Genomic DNA, 19,662 nt, shown 5'->3' on the forward strand with positions numbered 1-19,662 from the left:
ATTTTAAAAAAACACAGAATTTATGTAGAAATAAACTTCACGAGTAGTAATGGTCATCTGTCATACTTGCTATTTAGAATCCATTTTTTAAAATACTTCTTGAACAGTAAGTGAGCTATTCTCTGGAGAACAGAATCACCATCCATTGAAGCTTTTGTTTTCCCAAAGTATGGATTGACCTCAGCTCTTGCTCCACCTGTTATCATGTGATGCAGATGTACCCTCTCTGTTTCATTCATTGGTTCATGGGTAGACATGTGACCTACCTAAGTCAACAAATCAGAGTTGCCTTCGTGTTTTTGCTAAAAAAAAAAAAAATACAAAATAAAGAAGCATATCCCTCCAGGACTGTTTCCAGGATGTCTGCTAAGCTTTAGCTGGATAATGAGGGACAATTTGCTTGACCTCTTTAACCTTCAGTGTGCTCACAGGTGAAGTGGAAGGAACAGAGGTGGCTGTTTCATAAGATTTCTGCAGGCATTAAATCGAACAATAAATGCTATGACTTTCCCGTGGCAACCAACATGAAAAAAGACCTTAAGTCATATTTGCTCTCTTTAGTATTAAAAAGGAAATTTGACCTCTCAGTTATTTTGCTTGTTAATCCAAACTTCTCCCTTGCAGGGCACACGTGGGTCATCTTCACAGCTACTCTCACGGCTCTCGGCCTTCGCAGCCCGGCCTGGGATCTGCAACGCTCCACACCTTCTCTCCCTGTGGGGCTTAATCGTCCCACCCCACAGTCAGCCTGCTCCTTCCCTCCATCTGCCTTTTCCTCCCTTATTAAACTCTAGGTTCTTGTAGAGCAGAGGCTGTGCCCACGGCTTCCCCTTTTGATTTCCGAAGTAACACGATAATTACTGACTTCTAATAAAGACTCATTAAGTATCTGCTGAATGAATTCTTTTGAAACATATTTTAAAGAACGAAGTCAGTCTGAAAGATGAATTATTTTGTAGCTCACATTTATAAAGAAATGATTTTTAAAATCTTTTTTAAAAAGTAGTTTTAAAAATAAACATTTCTTGCTCTTCTCCATGTGTAACACGGCGGCCGGGGCCGGGCAGAAAGGCTTCAGTTCAGGGGGAGAGAGAAGGAAGAGGGGAGTGGAGAGACAGACCAGAGTTGGGACTGCAGTTCTTATCTTGGACAGTAGATGGCAGTACGAATATTAGGTGATAGTATTCCAGAAGGATTACAAAGCTTCCAGAACTAAGTCTTTGTAAATGCCTAGCATGTCAGGCAAGGCCTTCTGTTTTGTAATGTCTTCTGTGGCTTTTCACAGAAACAGTAAAGGGCATTCTCCATGAGTGCAGTGAATCCACAGGGACTTCCAAAGAAAGCCAAATGCTACCAACAAGAGCTGTGTCAAAAGCTGAGCCCCCAGAGGGAGACCAGGAGGAGCCTGGAGCCCTGCAGGTTGCTGCTCTCTTACTCCAACGTCAGCCTGCATACTGACACCATGGACCTCAAGCAGGATTGATCTCTTATAGAGAGACAAGCAAGATGAACCACTTCTGCTTATGCCTGCTTGGCTAATTATTCTTGATTCTATAGAATCAAGTAAGAAGTAGATGGAAATTCAGAAATTTCTTAATAAGAATATAAATACTGACAACTTGTAGCTTTATAGCAATGTTCAAAATATTCATTTAGGGTACAATATCATGTCTTATGTATGTGTTTAACAGAAATCAAGTTCCACTATATACATGCAGACACACATAAGAGGGAGAAAGAGATTGGTCATAGGTAGTTAATTGACTACAGATCTGATAAGACTCTATTTTAAAACCCATAAACACACACACACACACACACATCCCCCACTTACTTGACTTCAGTCTGCTTCCATAACTGTAGTTTTCTACAAAAATAATGGGAATAGGAATTGAAATGGTTTGGGGGAAATTCTACAAAGCACCTGGAAAACAAAGACCAGTGTTTGCTTTACTGAATCAGCTACAGCAATGTCCCTTGCAGCACTAATGTCCACTAATGTCCCCTGTCCTGGAGGACAAAGTGTATCTCTTCTTCACCACACATCCTGCTGGGCCCACAGTTGGGCTCCAGGAGTAAATTATACAATTAAGAAAGTCTACATAATGTCACTGCTTTCTGGAAAAAATAAAAATAAAAACCCAAACACATGTGAAACATAGTTTCCCAGGTATCCAAGAATACATTTTTGATACACTAACACCATCCATTATAAATATCTTCCTATTAGTTAGAGGAACACAGACATTTTATAGGCAAAAGAGCAAAGAACACATTTCTTTGGATTTATGCAGCCTGTTATTTAGGGCGGTGTGCTGATCTCCATAATTCTGTTTCCTCTGGTTTAAGAGGATAATAAATTAGCTGTTTCTGTATAATACATGATTGCATAAGCTCTGGGTTTAAATCCATAAAAGGCTTCCTGTCATTTTTAGGTAACACTCAAGCCACAAGACGCTTCAGCTTTCTGGCTGCCTTGCTAGTGTGCGTCCTCATCTCCCAAGGTCATGACCTTGATACTGCTTCCTTTGCTATATCTTGAGATCTCCATTTCCAGGTCAGCAGATTGTCAGGTACCACATTTGAAATAGGAGTTTTATGTCCTCTACTCAGTGGCTTTGGTCACAGATTGTCACAGATTACAGCTTTCCTTGCACTGATCTAAAGGAAACAGTGAATATGTGAATGGATGGTGAACACTGAGTAATTTCAGGGTCATGGAGTTAGAAACAATAGGGAAAACCAATGTAATAAAATCATAGGACAAGAGCTCTGCGGAAGGGTGGCAGATGCTTGAAGTGTCTATTCCTTGGTTTGAAGCTACTACTTAACAAAGTCTGGGCAATTTACTTCTTGTCTTGAGCTTTGGGTTATCACTGGAAAATTTCACCAAGTCATAGCTGTCCATCAATGCTGACTTTGTGAAATACAAATGTAACCCTCTTTAATAGCTAATATATAGTGTTTACATAAAAAGCATTATTTTCAGTGGGTCATCTGTAATATCCAAATTAAACTTAAAAATGTATAAGTCAGAGTGTATATTTTCAATAATCTTAGAGCGAATTTTGCCACTACCCCAGGTTCTGTTTTCTTTGGAGTATTTACATTTTCACTTGACTACGTATGATCGATCTTGTATGCAATCAGAAAACCATGTCATTCTTTTCTCCCCAGAAACAAGGTCTCACCTTCTCTTGGTAACTAGATTTTTTTTTTGCTTAACATAAATCTTAGGAAGGCAACCCTTAGATATGTATTTAAATGTTTTTTTTTTTCTTTCATGCATTTGTTTCTAACGCATTTATAAGATTATCTCTTTGTTGCTTTGTATGTCCCTCCCCCACAGTATAACCCCTGTTCACTATATTTGATGTTCACTATATTTGATGTTCACTATATTTGATGTTGGTATAACTTGTGGAGGAGATGGGGAAAAACAAGTCCTTTAAGGATACCGGTGGACCTGTTGCAACAATGAGAAGTACAAGTTGTCATGTCGAAAAAGAACTTTACAACTTTGGTGGGGGGAGGGGGAGGATTGAGTGGGGGGACGGAGGGAGGCTGGGAAGGGATGTGAAGGGTAAACAAAGGAGGCTGCAATGCTTGATAAGAAATGTACTCATTATCTTGCCCATGTAATTGTAACCCCTCTGTACAGTATGTTCACAATAAAAAATAAATAAATCTTAGGAAATTATTTTTCAATTTTAAATGAAAAAATCAGTTTCTACAATTTAGTGAAATTATTAAAATAATATTTCACAATTTAGTGAAAGTATTATTGAATTTGCCACTTAAATGCCCAGTGACTTACACTAATCCAACTTTTGAGCATTATTTGAAGAAAATGCTTCTCCCTGGCCCAGTTTGAGCACACACCTGGCCTAGAGAGATGGGTTTCTCTCTCATCTCCTGTCTTTGCTCTTCCTGCTCTGCTCCCAATCAGCCCGCAGGATGGCAGCTTACACCAGGGCAGTGGGAGAAAGGAGAAAAAGAGATGACAGACCTAGGATGAGATGACATCTCTCCCTCTCTGTCTGCCCCACATTTGTCAATGAAACTCTCACTTCTTGGGACGTTTTCCAGGACCTTAGAAGGCCTCCTATGCGTGGCTGTCTCTCATCTGAGAATCCGTGTCTTCGCTATGCACTGGGTCTTTCCTTGAATGCCCCCTGGGAAATGGGAAACTCACTCCATGAAAAATTACTGCACATATATAGAATGAGAAAGCATGCACATGCACACACACACACACTCACATATGTCTAAAATCCTTTATAGTATCTATTTCGTATCTCTTTCTCTCAAACCACATTCCTAGGCTAGAGATGAGAGTTCAGTTAAGGACACCAGTATTCATTCTGTTCACCTCCTTTGCAAGTTGTGCTTCTTTGGCCTGGCTTTCGGGCTTGGGATGTGAGAGCAATTATCTCTGAGCATTTTGTAATTAGCCTTTTGCATTTTATACTCTGTTTATTTACATTCGAACTCTATTAAGGCACACTTTGGCTATTGAAAATGTACTGCTCACTCCCAGTTTTCCTCTTATGGTTCATTCTCAAAGCTGTACCGCCAGCATCAAGAGAAATACAGAGTGCCTTTTTTTTGGTGAGTACACATTCTAGGCAGCAGAAGCCAGAGATTTCCACTGAGAAATAAGTGAATCCGTTGGGAATATCACTTCCATTAGTCTCCAAATGAGAAGCTCTCCAAATGAGAATTCTGTTCTGTGTTTGCTACTCGATTTCGAAAAGGGAGAGTTAAACTCTACAGTGGGAAAACAGAGAGCAGAACCAAGCAGCAGGATCTGACAAATGTTCCCCAAGGAAGTACCTAGGCACCCAATCAGAACTGGGAAGCAAAGCAGATAAGAGGAATCATCCTCGGTGCCTGAGCCCACAGTGCAGAATAGCAGCCTGGAGGGCCGTAGACACCAGTGCTCCCAGATGTCTGGGGCTCGAGAGAAACCAGACAGGAACTTAGTCAACACGCTACAGGGGAACGCAAATTACAGCAAGCACTTCAACTCTACCAGACGGGTCTGGTGTTCCTGTTGTACAACAAAAATGAATATCATGGAGAGCTCTCGGTCCCTATCAATGTATCAATGATCAATGATCATTCAACACAAATCTCTGAAAAATAAGATAGGGAGGGAAAGGGTATGGCTCTGCATTTTCACTCTACCAGCCATTTTAGACACTGGGCATATGAGAAATAACATACATTTTAAACGTATTTTCTCATAATGACCTATGCCTTTAAACTTAGAGAATTTAGGTTAACAGTTGTGTTGCCTAATTTGTTACTATCCAGGTATTCACTCATTCCTATTGTTGTCAAGCATGGATTACAAGAATGAGGAGGACTTCGGGAAGTTTATCAGTGGTCAGCCAGTCATGCTAGCCTTAGCCAGGACAATATGTTACAGTATTTTTAAGATTTAAAAAATGTGATGTTCCAAACATACTCAGATTCATTACCGTTATATCCCTAAATTTCCATTTTGTTACTTGTATTAAACGTACTCCGTCCTAACAGTTCTTCTTCTCAACTCCCTGGTCTTAGCTATAGAATGACATGGTAACATCCTGGTGATTTCTCTAGTGTCCAGTACAATGAGTAGAACAAGACTCACGAGCACAAATGCATTTTAAACCATAGTTGATGGGAGTCTGTGAAGTATGTGTTAAACTGCAGATCAGAATTTTGTTTCCCTCAAAACAATCCATGGGTCCTCAAGCTATCTAGCCTGCTGAGCTCTTTTTTTTTTAATAAGTTTTTTTTCAATTGTGAAAATACTGTACAGAAGAGGAGTTCCAGTTACATGAGCAAGGTAGTGAGTACATTTCTTATCAAGCTTTGTTGTCTCTCCTTTGTTTCCCCCTACCATCCCTTCCCTCCCATCTCCATATCTACACCTCCCACACACACCACCCCCTCCCACGTAAATTTTAAAGTTTATTTTTTGACATAGCATCTTGTACATCTCATTGTTGCAATGGGTCAACTTGCTGAGTTCTTTTGGTTTGCTTGTTTGTTTTACTTTGCTTTGCTTCACTTTGCTTTACTTTGTTTGGAGATACTGAGGTTTGAACTCAAGTTTTCATGCTTTCTAACCAGGCACTATACCACTTGAGCCATGCCTCTGACATTTATTTATCTAGTTATTTATGAAACCTGGCTTATTTGCCCAGATCAGCCTATTCTACAATTGTTCTAGTTATGCTTTCTTCCATAGCCTAGATGACAGGCAAATATCACCATGCCCAGCTATAACTGTTGAGATGGGGATTCTCACAAACTCTTTTTGCCTAAGCAATCCTAGAACCATAATCTTCCCAAATGCTGCCTTCCACCCAACTGGGAAAAATAGGCAATGGCCACTAGTGGTTTGCATATCTTGAGGACTTTTTTGGGTTGTTGGTTGTAGAGGTTATTGTTGTTTCTATTGCTGTTACTTTGGGGGCCTTAATTCTGCTTATTTCAAAGCTAAGTTCAAAGGGCAGTGTTTATGGGAATCCTTGCCATTCTAAACCCTGCTCTACTAAACTCTGCTCTGATGTAAAGATGTCTGGAAATATCCCAAGAATCATAGGAATAAGTAGTACTTATTAAAAATTCTTTTTTTTCCAAAATAACATTTAATCTTTCAAATAGATTTATGAGTTAGATATTATTACCAATGTTTTATAAACATTCTCACCATTCAGAGGTAGTATTAGATATTACTGTTGATATATTTTATAAACACGGCTTGGAGGCATGAAAGGACAGGCTCAATATTATCACTAGAAACACGGAATCGCTATTTCTCCCCAAATTTTCTGCTTGCCCTGTTAGCCACGCATGCCTTTATAAAATTTATTCTACAAATGTAATATACAGGAAATATCAATCTTTTTTCCTTAAAATAAAATTAAACCTACATCCAGTGTTTTTACTTGTCTGCACTTGTAAGCACAGAATTTCCTTTGGATATGAGTGACAAAATCATAAGTAGTGGCAGAAAATGCTCCCTGACAATGGGGCACAAAAAGGTCCAGAACTCTTCTGCCTAGCATTGTTTTATTTGTCCAAGCACAAAGATCCTCTTGAATCACAGGATTTCATATTTTCCAGTATGGAACCATAATACCTCAAGTGCAGCCTCATTCAAAGTCACAAGCGAACTTTTCCCCATCTGTCTTCTCTCCATCCAGAGATCTTAATATTTTGCCAAGGTTTTATGAGGGACTCAACTGTGGCTGTTCCTCTCTTCCTCTCTTAGAATCAAAACTCTCTCTCCCTGCATGGCTATTTAAGACCAGTTACTTCTCCTTCCTATTCACTGCTCTTCTAATAGAGCTTTCTCAGACGACTGGAGCTTCTAGAAAGCAAAAGTTAGGTGTGAGAAGTCTCCACTCACATCCGGTGCTTCCTTTGTAACTCAGCCTTCCTCTACTGCAGAATCAAATCCGTGTCTGTACCTAAAAGTCATGACTGAATTTGAAATCAGAGTCATAGGGGAGCTCTATATAGAGTCTTGAGGAACCTCCATACTACTTTCCAAAGTGGTTGAACAAGTTTATACTCCTACCAACAATGCAGTAAGGTTCCCTTCTGTCCACATTCCCTCCAGCATCTGTTGTTATTAGAGTTCTTGATTATAGCCATTCTACCTGGGATGAGGTGGTATCTCAATGTTTTGCAATAACTAGTTATATGTCTGAGACAAGCAGAAAAGGTCAGATAAGATGATGTTAGGCGAAATGAACCCCAAGATAAGGACACAAGTGGATTTTTCTTTCTTGCTATTGTTCCTAATGTATTTATAAGGTATTTCTGTGTTGCTTTGTATGTCCCTCCACCACGGTATAAGCCCTGTTTTCACTGTATTTGATGTTGGTATAATTTGTGGAGGGGAAGGGAAAAAATAGTTTAAATAGGGATACAGGTGGACCCATTGCAACAATGAGATGTACAAAACATTACGTCGAAAAACAAACTTTACAACTTTGGCGGGAGGTGGGGAATGACGGCGGGGAGTGGAGGAATGACGGCAGGGAGTGGGGGATGGGAAGGGATGGGAAGGGGAAACAAAGGAGGATGCAACAACGCTTGATAAGCAATGTACTCATTTCTTACCCATGTGACTGTAACCCTTCTGTCTGGTATTTCCACAATAAAAAAAAGAAAGAAATCAGGAAGCAAAAAAGGCTGACCATAGAGAAGCTGACGACATTTTTAAGATCCTCCCTTATTTGTGCAGTTTTAATTTTGATCGATGTTTGATGTTCTCTCTCCCTTTCTCTCTCTCTCCCCATCTCTGCCATATTCCCTTACCTCCCTCTTTCCCTTTGTCTTTCTCTCCCTATCACTGGGCTTATAATCAAACATCAGAGTTTATTTCCATAAATGCTTTATCATTAAGGCCAATCATCACAGGGCAACTTTTTTTGGAAAGTTGTAGCCTGTCCTGGTCTATTATCTGTTCAATTGATGATGATGATAACAGCAATGATTTTTAAACACAAATGACATAATCCTGGTTTAAGATTAAATGTGTCCTATGAACCACTCCATCATTTTATGTCAGCACCTATTTTTTGTTGTTAAGATGGTTTTAAATGCAAACAATGCATCATAATAAAATATTTAATTACAACCTACATGATGTATTTTCAATAGAGCTACTGCATAATGAGTCAGAGGAAGATCTCTGAGAGGTTGAGATTCTATTGTGCATATGTGTGTGTATGTGTGTGTGCATCCTCACCTAAGAAATATACCAGAGTTTGGTAAGAGTTGTGAATAAATCGATTTCATGATTGAAATCTGAGTGTTTTGTTATTGTCACGTGTACTTACATAATTTCCCTAGCTTCTCCTGTTATTTCCACAAGTATTTAGGTCCCAGTTCTCCACTGTCTCCAGGAATCACCCTCTGGAGAATCTCTGATTTACTAAACAACCGTAACTTTAATAAACCATGGCAGTAACCAATGGCAATGTTAATTAGAACTGAAATCTCCTGACATGTGTGCTCTACTCCAGCAACTCCTCCATGCCTCAGAAGAGCCATTACGGAGCAACCATTGCAAGTGACTAAACTACTTTTGGTAAAGCAATCGTCTGTGACTGGTAAAAGATTTTGTGTGAATGTGTGTGAGTCTGTTGTAAAGGAAAGAGGAAGGGGGAAAACAAGAGAGAACGACAGCCAGCCAGAGAGAGACAGCCAGAGAAAGAGAGACAGACTGAGAGAGACAGACAGAGAGAGAGAGAAAGACAGACTGAGAGAGACAGACTGAGAGAGACAGACAGAGAGAGAGAGAGAGAGAGAGAGAGAGAGATCCCTTGAGTAGGGAAGGTGATAGAAGTAAAGAGGCATATCTGTGCATAACTTTCATCTCTGCGTTAGTTGTAGTGAAGGAGTAAGGCTATAGATTACTGATCTGGAAGGGAGTTGCTAGTTCCAAGGTCCAGGAGCAAAGACATAACAATGGAGAAGCCTGAAGATGAAGGAGAAACTGTCAATATTGGCTCTTTCACTTCTGCAAAACAGCAAATCCAGAATGTTCTCTTTATGGAGCTCTCATTCATTGTGGACCATTTTCTCTCTTATGGGTGAAAATACTGTACATAACTGGTTTAAAACATACATTCTACCTGTAATCCTAGCTACTCAGGAGGCTGAGATATGAGGATCATGGTTCAAAGCCACCCTAGGCAGAAAAGTCCGTGAGACTCTTATCTCCAATAAACCACCATAAAAACTAGAAGTGGCGCTGTGGTTCAAGTGGTAGAACACTAGCCTTGAGCTGAAGAACTGAGGGGCAGCGCCCAGGCCCAGAGTTCAAGCCCCACGACTGACAAAAAAATGAAAAAGGTACATTCTATTCATAAACTGCTTTGTTAAATGGAAGCTCAATTTGTATAACTATGCAAAGATGCTAATTTTTAAAAAGCTATAAACAGTATAACATATTTTTTAAAACAAAAATATTTAAAAGTGAGATCATTCACCTTGAGTGCATTCGGATCCTCAATTTTATACATATTTACCCTAAGGGGAACTGGGGCAGTCGTAGTACAGTATACCTTTAAGGTATTTTTCTTCAGGAAAATAAGCACTGATATCACACAGTTTGGCCTTTTCTTCTTTTTTTCTTTTCCTGAAAACATGATAAAATGGCAAACTAAAGGTCCAAGTAATAGCAATGCTCATGTGAATTGCATTGCCAGCTAAGAAATCCTGACTCATGTGACCCTCTCTTTGCCTCTACAATTGGCTTTTCTTTTAATACTGCTATACAAATTTCATGATCAAATTGTTAACCAAAATCCTCTCTACTTCCACTTTAATATAATGAACTCTTTCAAACCCTAAACTGGAGACTCTAAGCAAGTGAAAGTATTTACGCCATTCCTTCTAGTCAGTAGACAATTTTCTACTCTGTAAACAGCTGAAGACTCAGGAGAGCAGGCTCGAGGTGCTGTAGTCCAAAACAGATGCTTCTGGTATTTGAGGCAAAAGAAAGTGAAAATACAGTGTACTTTCTGCTTACCTTCAGAATGTCAACAATAATTCATGTCAAAGTGTTAGCAACATAGTTTTTATAAAATTTACTGTGCTCAATAAGAATTCAGTGGTGGGACCATATAATTGTGTCACTTCCATTCATCTTCCAGAATCTTCTTTTTGGACCCACATTATAGAATATCACTATTCACCAAAGTCCCATCTCAATTTTCGTCTCTTATTAGCTTTTCTAATTTTTAGGCCCATTTAATCTATAGTTGTTACCAATCCAAAGGTCTCCACTCTCAATCTCCAGCTCCACAAAATCTCATTAACTCAAGACCTAAAATTCCAGATGTCTACTGGCTTCTCAATTAGATGTGTTAGAGAACTTCCAACTAAGCACAGACAAAATTTAAATCTCAACTTTCCCTTGTAAACCTTACTTCACATCATATATCTGCATTGGCCTCCCTGGCCCTCAAGCTTAGACCCTTTGACAAAGTCATCATTAGGTCATCCAGGATGTAAACCAAATTAAATTGTTTCCTATCTTTAAAGAAATGACTATCAAATGTTCATCTCATCATGTTCAGAATTTAACCAAGATGTGGCAGCTAATGCTCATTGCTTCTGTATATCATTGCCCTCTCATTTCTTCAAAGAGATAGTCTTTTTGACTTATAGGGTGGGGAAAACCTTTGATAAACTCACAGAAAGCCCATCCCTCTTTGTTCAGTGGTTTGCTACAGAGACATGTTTCCAATTAGCTGAAAGGGAGAGAAAATACTAGAGCATTGTGTGCCTAACTGTGGTTAGCTGCTGGTCATGGATATAAGCTTCAATTCTAGTGCAGAAGAATTAGAAGCTTCAATGACATCTATGAGCATCTGCAAAACACCTAAAGCTGCCTGCTTCCAGACTCGATGGAGAGAGCTAATAAAGGTCATCATTGTGTAAGACAATGTCAATCACAGCTCCATAGCTGCAGTTATTTCTAGTTAATACACAGATCTTCTTGATCACTGCTTACATTTATAGGCTCTCTCATCAATCTCCCCATATCCTTCACACAAAATATGTTGAGTTGTCTCCCACAGATCTTTAGCATTCATCCAGGAAGCAGACATTTTTCTTCTCATTTATCCTAGTGAGAAAATTCCTATGCTCCAAGTTGTAGCTCAAAACTTACCTCTTTTAGTGATGATTATTTTTCCCTGATTAGTTATTGCAAAAGAATATAATCTCTCCAGAAGAGTTCACTGATTTCTCCTCTCTGCATGCTATGCTTTTTGTATAACATGGATAATTTTATGGGACAACTTACTTTAGGTGTGTCTATGAAGGTATTTCTGAAAGAGACCAATATTTGAATTGATAGATTACAGAAAGAAAAGGACTTTCACCCGTGTGGGTGAGCCACATCTGGAACAGTGAGGCCACACCAGAACCAAGAGGAAGACGGAGAATGAATTCACTCTCTCTTTTTTGAGCTTGGGCATCCGTCTTCTCCTGCTCTTGGTACTGATGGTTGAACTTCTGAACTCAGATTGTGACTTGTGCATTGGCCATGAACTTGAACTAAATTCCACCACTGGCTTCTCTGGTCTTGTAGAAAGCAGATCATGAAATTCCTAAGTTTTAAGCCAAATACTTACAAAGAATCTCTTTGTGTGTCTGTATATCTCTCTCTCTATATATGTAGATCTATCTATTTATCTATCTGTCTGTCTGTCTGTCTACCTACATACCTACCTACCTATTTATATTCCATGACATTGTTTTTATTTTTTGGTGATACCTTGACTAAAACACACAATATATTGCATTATCTATCTCTCCTATGCTAGATTTTATTCCAAGTACAAACGTATTTTATTCATTATATTCACACACCACAACAACGTCTGTTACAACACAGGCATTTAACTATTTCCTCCAATTTTATTAATATATCTGTGATCACAATTTATTATATTACCCACACATTTTATATAGAACTGGTACAAATTCACTAATTCTTTAAAAAACACTAACAAGCCCCAAACTAATCACAAGTCACAAGTGATAACCAAGCAATAAGTATGTGTGTGTGTTAACTACTATCTGACAGAATGAATAAAGAGTCCCTTTATATATGTCTTCAGTAATTTATACTAGAGCATAAAATGTCTTCTAAAATTTATTCTAAATGCACTTAATGTTTCTTCTACCGGCTTTAAATGTATGCTGTAAGGTTGGGTCTGCCTAGGCTACATGATACAACTCCATCATCAGAGCCATACGTTGCATTTGGAGTCTGTGGAAACTCTTGTGGATCCTTTCCCAGAGAAGTGTCCTCCAAGCTTCCTGTCTCCAAGGGAAGTCACTCATTTTGTTAAAATTACCATGCCCCCCCCCCCCCGACATGTTTCTGTCAGGAACGAGAGCACTGGCTGAAATGATGCAAATTGCTTTCTCATATGAGTACCAATGTTGGGAAGAACACTGCAGGACAGGTCTTTTCTCAGAGCCCTCAGAGTATTGCAGAATCAAAATCTGAAAACAACAGGAAGCTCCCCAATTATTTGTGTATTTCAATTTAGTCCGGCGTGTAAATTAATCAGCTCAAAGCAAGCATGTGCTGCTTTTAAAAATTGATGTTTAATAATATTTATCTATTCCCCTTACAAAACTGCATGGCATATTTTAATTTCAAGATATGAAATTTAGATGTACATAGATAATGTTTTTCTCCTTTGACTAGTTCTAGAAACTTAGCATGGTGCCTGATGATCAGTAACTGATAGCTCAGCTCACTACTTCAGATGACTCAAATTATTCAAATTATCTGTTCTTTCTACTACCTTCAGCTCACCTTTGATATATTTCTGTTCTCCATTTCCCTTTTAATCAAATTTTACCAACTGCCTGAAATATTATGTAAAATAACACAAGCACATACACAAAGTTAGCCAAACTTCATAAATGAATATTCCCTTATCTGAAGTTACTGATATTTCTGAAAGGCTTCAGTGCAAAAATCTTTAAAATTATCCAGCTATTTCACTGCAGAGCTCTAAGAAGTGTCAATTTCTTACCTATCATCTTTATGCACAGTCACACCAGAGTGCACTCCAAAGCACTGTTGTACTCTTTTATGTGAAGAACTAGTTATGTGTTTTCTCTGAGTGGAGAAAGATTCATCCGAGAGGTATGCTGTCTTAAGGGTTCATTGCATGAAGTAATTTCTAGATTTCCATCTGGAAGACTGTAATCCTACTTACCTGAACCATGGTTTCCTGCCAACAAGGTGGGGCTCACCGAACATCTTCCCATTCTGCTGGTGACCACAGGTGGCCCCGGGGTTCCGTCCCATTCCTGAGCTTTGACAGGCTCTCTGGAGGAAGATGTCCCATGGTGCATTCTGTCTTTGCTGTCCAACTTTGGTAAAGGCTCCGTGCTGTGGCTGCGGATTTTCAGTTCCTCTGTGGATTCTGCATATGCAACAAATTACTTTCTGTTAAACAAGAGTCAATTCTTCCCCCAATTCCTTTTAAGAAATTAGAGTAATTTTTTTCTAACATATTTTTAATAGAGAGTTAAACATTTAGACTTGTGTTAGAGAAGGTAACCTAGGGACACAAATCCCACTGGAACATTTTGTTTCTGACCCCTGCTATGTCCAAGTCAATGGAAATACTGTTTTCTCTTTGGAAAAAAGAATACCTCAATGAGTTCTGAGTCTTTTATCTTTTCTGAGTTTATCTTTAAAAGGAATTTTTTAATTTTTTCAAAATTTTTATTGTGATTAAGTGGTTACATAATTTCCCAAATTTCACAGTATTGTGGTATATTAGTTAAAATCACAAACACATTCTAACTTTCATGGAGCAAATTGCCTATCATGGTCTATAACATTTATGAGTTGCGATACGGTTATTTCTTCCACATTGGGTGATATGTACATTTCTTTTGTTTTGCATAGCATCAGCTGTTCCCTCTTTCCCACTTGTTCCCTCCCTCCCATCACTGCCATTGAGTTGCTTAGTTCATTTTAGTCAATGTCCAGTGCAGCTGATGGGTCCTGCTGTTTTATGTTTTTCCCTGATTCCCTCTAGTTCTGTGTCCTCCTCCTAGTTTCCCTCTGGTGTGAACATATATACCATATATGTGATCAGCAGCATGCGGAAATCCTTTGTTTCTTAAGTCCTGTTAATTTTGTGATATCACCTAACATTTTGGATTTAACATCCACTTATCAGGGAGACCATGTGCCATTTGTCTCTTTGCACTTGGCTTACCTCGCTCAACATGATTTCTTCTAGCTCCATACATTTCCCTACAAATGCCATTATTTTGTCTTTAAAGGAGTTTTTGAAGACATAATTCACCTTTATCCTCTTGGCACATCTTTCATTTATTTTAGTCCTTATGCCAAATAAATTATACTGCATGTGCTAAAATCACCTGGTACATTTTAGCTGACTAAGTTAATGACATATTTCAGCATTTGAAAACTCATCCATTACTCATTTTTCTATATGTTTAGTTCTTTTGTTTGACCTGATCATTAACCTTCTTGTGTTTTATTCTAGCTCTAAGCTCATATCTGTGTCATTTATGCCTTCTGCTCTTTGTGCATGCCTTGCACATTGTTTGTGTCCTTTCTTGTTTGCTTTCCACTTAATCCAGAGGATTCAGCTAAAAGTTATTGTGGGGGACTTGGAAGGTGGCTGAGTGGTAGAGTGCTTGTCTTGAATACAGGAGGCCCTGGGTTTGATTCCTCTGCACCACATAAGCAGAAAAAGCTAGAAGTGTTGCTGTTGTTCAAGTTGTAGAGCGCTAGCTTTGAGGTGAAGAGCTGAGGGACAATGCCCAGGCCCAGAGTTCAGGCCTCACAACCGACCAAAAAAAAAAGTTATTGTGTTGTTAGTGATTTCTAAACATTTTATCTGAAGTGCGGACCATTCTCTTCAGCCTTAAATTCATTTACCCAGTGGCTGTCCCATGAATAGCATCATTTTAACATTTCAAATACTGAACTGGTGGTTTCATCTACCAATCACCCATTCAACCAATCACTAGAACCTCATTCCTCCCTTAAGACTTCCTAAATCCATCAATCAGGAGACATTATTTCTGAAAATCTTAATTCTCCTTTCTCTTCTACTTTGGACCATGCTTCCTGCAGTCCCTCTGGTTCAATCAAATCTTATACTTTGAATTTTTGCAATGTGTCATGGAGATTTTGTCTTTGACTCCCCCAAAGTACAAGATCTTTATATACCAATATCATCTATTCAGAAAGTAAATGTGATCATAGTTTATGCTTGAACAAAGTACTTCCATAAGCCTCTTGCTTATACACAGAGTAACATACAAGCTCCCCACCACAGACATTAAGTATTGTTCCCATCTTATTTTTCCTTTCTTCTTTAGCTTCATTCCTCTCTGATGACCACTGTACTCAAGGGGCAGCACCAGTAGCTAAACCTTTTGCATCTTATCTCATCCAAGGAAAACAATTCTGTCTCAAATACTCCTTCCTCTGATGTTCACCTTAAGACTTCTTTGCACATAGAACTAACTCCACCCAACCCTGATTATAGAACTGAGCATCCCTAAAAACCATCCAATTGTAGCAGTTGACTATTCTTACTTACTAAATATATGAATTGACATTTTCCCTTTCTTTCTCTCCCCCATGCTGGGAAGTTCAAGATTAACCAAACTGGGCACCTCTCCCATTTTAACAATTTGATTTCCTAGCATCTAGCATATTGTTATGTAGGTATTTCACTTTATTTATTTACTCAGTAGCTTTCTCTATTCCTCCAGCATCTACCTGGAATGTACAGGAAATACAAAGCAATCATATCCTTGCTTGCTTACTCTTCTTCTTTTACTTTCTCATAGGTAGAGTCCATCACAGTTCTTGGATACCATTCAATTGCAAAAATATGTGCCATGAATTATAGCATATTATGAGGTGATCTGAGGCCAGGAAAGACAGACTTTTGACATTCTCTGAGATGTCTCAACTTTCTAAGTGAACCTGTTCAGACACTGAAATCCCAATTATCCTGAAATCAAATATAAGAACTAAAAACATCTTGAAGGTAGCAAGACATTCCAGCATAATCATAAGAGTGGGAGAATTTAGCCAACTTGCTTTTCAGTGCCCTGAGCCAAATGAAATGAAACCAGTATCAGAAAAGAACACCATAGCAGAATATTCAAAATTTCAAAGAAAATGCTGAGCTAGTTCTTCAAAGTCACAGTCTCATAACCTAAGGGTTCACCTGCTTCACCTCACTTTATATTGCATATTTTAACCAAAACTGTGAGAGAGTTTGCTTTAGTACCTGTATTTATATTTTTCTTTCATGGTATAAATCAAGACTTTCCTTCTATTTTCTTTGTTCATTTGTCACACACAGAAAATTCTCTTCTATTGAAATTGTAACTAGCCAAAACGAAGCTCTCAAACTTAAACTGGGTCTGAAAATTGTTTTATATAGATTGTTTTTTTTTCACATCTGAAAGGCAGGGATATATGTCAAAGCATCTCAGCCAAAGTCAGTGTTTTTATTCTCATTCAAATTACAAGGATTTACAAGTCAGAAATCAGTGGAGTGTCATTTAGACCTCAAGATTCAACTATATAAAAGCCCAATACAGCTTTGAAAATAAAAAGAAGCACTGTTGCCTTTTTTCTTGTTTCTTTGTTTTCAAATGCCAAAGTCTTTGTCTTCACCCCGTTTGTCAGGTACATTTAGAGAAACTTGAACAAAAGAATTGAGCAAATTGTAGTGTTCAGACTCGTGCTTTGTACCTTGATGTCTAGTTCCTTAATAGAATGCATAATTGAAAAACTGGTGAGAGTATCATAAATGCATGACTGGACATTTATTCATAAATCAATCTTGTTTTCTCACATAGATGCTCAAGAACTGCATTCTAATCAAATATTTATTCTATCTCAAATAAATACAAAAATTAACGAAATAGTTGTCAAAAGGACCATCAGGATAAGAAACATCATTAAGACATATTGAAGTTGGGTGTCAGCAGCTTATATCTGAGATCCTAACTATTCTGGAGGCCAAGACTTCGAGGATTGTGGTTCAAAGCCAGCTCAAGCAGAAAAACCCTGGAGATTCTATCTCCAAATAGACAGCAAAGTGCTGGACTAGAGACATTGCTCAGGTAATATAGTGCCAACAGAGGGTCAGAAAGCCAAGTTTCTTAGTGCTCTAGCACACACGTGCACACACACACATACACACACACACAAACCAATTGAAAACTCAAAGAAATATATTCATAGTTACTCATTTCTGTATTTCTCAATGTTGTTTTAACGTGGGCTGAAAAGAAAATTGATTTTAGTAACACTCACAATAGGTGTTTACAAGAAGATTAATCTTACATGATAGCTAGTAGTTAGCCATGAGCCACTGAGAAATGTAAAGGGAACCTAAATTAGAATAAACTTTATAATTCAACTTGTCTCACCCATCTAAGAATGAAAAAACCTAAGGTGGGCCAACTGATAGATCTCAGAACAATACATTCTAACTTACCTGCCCAGATGAATGCACCGTGGCTAAGAGGTTAAACATAACTCAATAAACCTCCTTCATTGTTTGGACAGTGACTTTTCCCTATGGGATAGTCCTGGGGCAGGACTTAATGTTCTGATTCCCTTATGCCCCAGTATAAACTAAAGTCAGGATAAAAGCATTTTCATCCCAACAGTCTTTCTTAAACCTCCACTACATTTTGATCTTGCCTGCATTCTTCTCTCCTTGGATGCAGGACTAAGGGGACTGTGTTGTTGATTTCTGGTAGCATTACATAGCAGTTTCCCGTGGAAGCCCAATTTCTCTGTGTTCCTACTTACAGCACCCACTTGTTTCTCACAGTGCTACATGCATAGACTATGCTTCTCATGATCTGTTCATCAAATTGATGAGTGAATGTTGACTATTGCTCTATAATCAGATACTTCCATTAAAATTTGATCTCGGAGGTCTTATGAATACATATAAGTATATACATACACATATAATATCCATTGTATGTATATAATATAAACATATATATGTATATACATATGCACATATATTTATATAATGTATATTATCTGCATACTTTATATATACATATAATATACATGATATGTCTTTTCCAGATCACATTTTTACATCGCATTGCTTTAATATTTATGTTTTTAACCTGAGAAAGAACGAAAGGACAAGAGATATGAGATGTCCTTCCAGAATCAAACCTTCTCTCCCAGGAGCCAGAATATCAAAACTCATGCAGCTAACTTGAAAGTTTCATCTCAATGTGTATCCATTTGTTCCTCCATGGTAGCATTCTAGGGAGGTTGGCCCTCTGTCTTCTTCCCTAACCTTCCCTCCTCCCAACCCTGGCCCAGCAGTGAAACGTAGCCCAGCTCTCTTGGTTTGGATGGTGTTTATAATCAGATCTACCCTGTCAGACACTGTCAGACATCTCTTATTCACTGTTTCCCAAATATACTTACCCATCAAATCTACAAAACCTAAAGATCCATCTTCAGTTCTACAGACAAATAAAATACAGTACTTGTGGATTTTTACATATGGTTTCTGGGCTGGGGATGGGTGAAACATATTAGAACTGCCAATAATACCCTCTCTCTAAACTTGTTTTATCCCTAGCTAAAATAGTTATAATCTTCAGTAAAACAAACTTGATTTTATATATATGCCACACTAAGTATTTGCTACTTAACTGTAGTCAAAATTCTGTAACCTGCATTTTCACAAGTATAAGACATCATCAATTATTCTTATCGAGGTGGGGGAAAATGCAGACAAGAATCTAATGTACATCCTTCAAAATTAGGAAGTGTAAGGGAAGGATGGGGGGAGGGATGGGTAAGAGTGTTGAAAGGGGTGACAGTGATCAATATATTCACAAACTATTATGTTAAATGACAACTCTTTTGTACAACTATGTAAAGACGGTAATTTTAAAACAGTAAACAACACATTTAAAATACTTACATTGGATTGGAAGTAATGATTTTAATTTTTCTGAGTGTACCTTTTCATATAGTCCCTTCATTTTCTTAAAGTTTCTAGCATAGCTCTACGTTTCTCCCCAACAGAATTCTTAATTGTG

The 19,662-nt window shown here is 38.2% G+C and overlaps 1 protein-coding gene across 1 annotated transcript in view; it reads right to left on the bottom strand.

The window, feature by feature from the left end:
* Positions 1-19,662, bottom strand: part of Nyap2 (neuronal tyrosine-phosphorylated phosphoinositide-3-kinase adaptor 2) — a 236,552-nt gene that overhangs the window by 50,909 nt on the left and 165,981 nt on the right. Inside the window, 1 exon segment of the mRNA XM_042679277.1 lies at positions 13,770-13,979. Within this exon segment, the coding sequence (XP_042535211.1) occupies positions 13,770-13,979 (210 nt within the window).

Source organism: Dipodomys spectabilis, unplaced genomic scaffold, assembly GCF_019054845.1.
Source record: "Dipodomys spectabilis isolate Male_0828 unplaced genomic scaffold, ASM1905484v1 ptg000051l, whole genome shotgun sequence".
Taxonomy (NCBI): Eukaryota; Metazoa; Chordata; class Mammalia; order Rodentia; family Heteromyidae; genus Dipodomys; species Dipodomys spectabilis.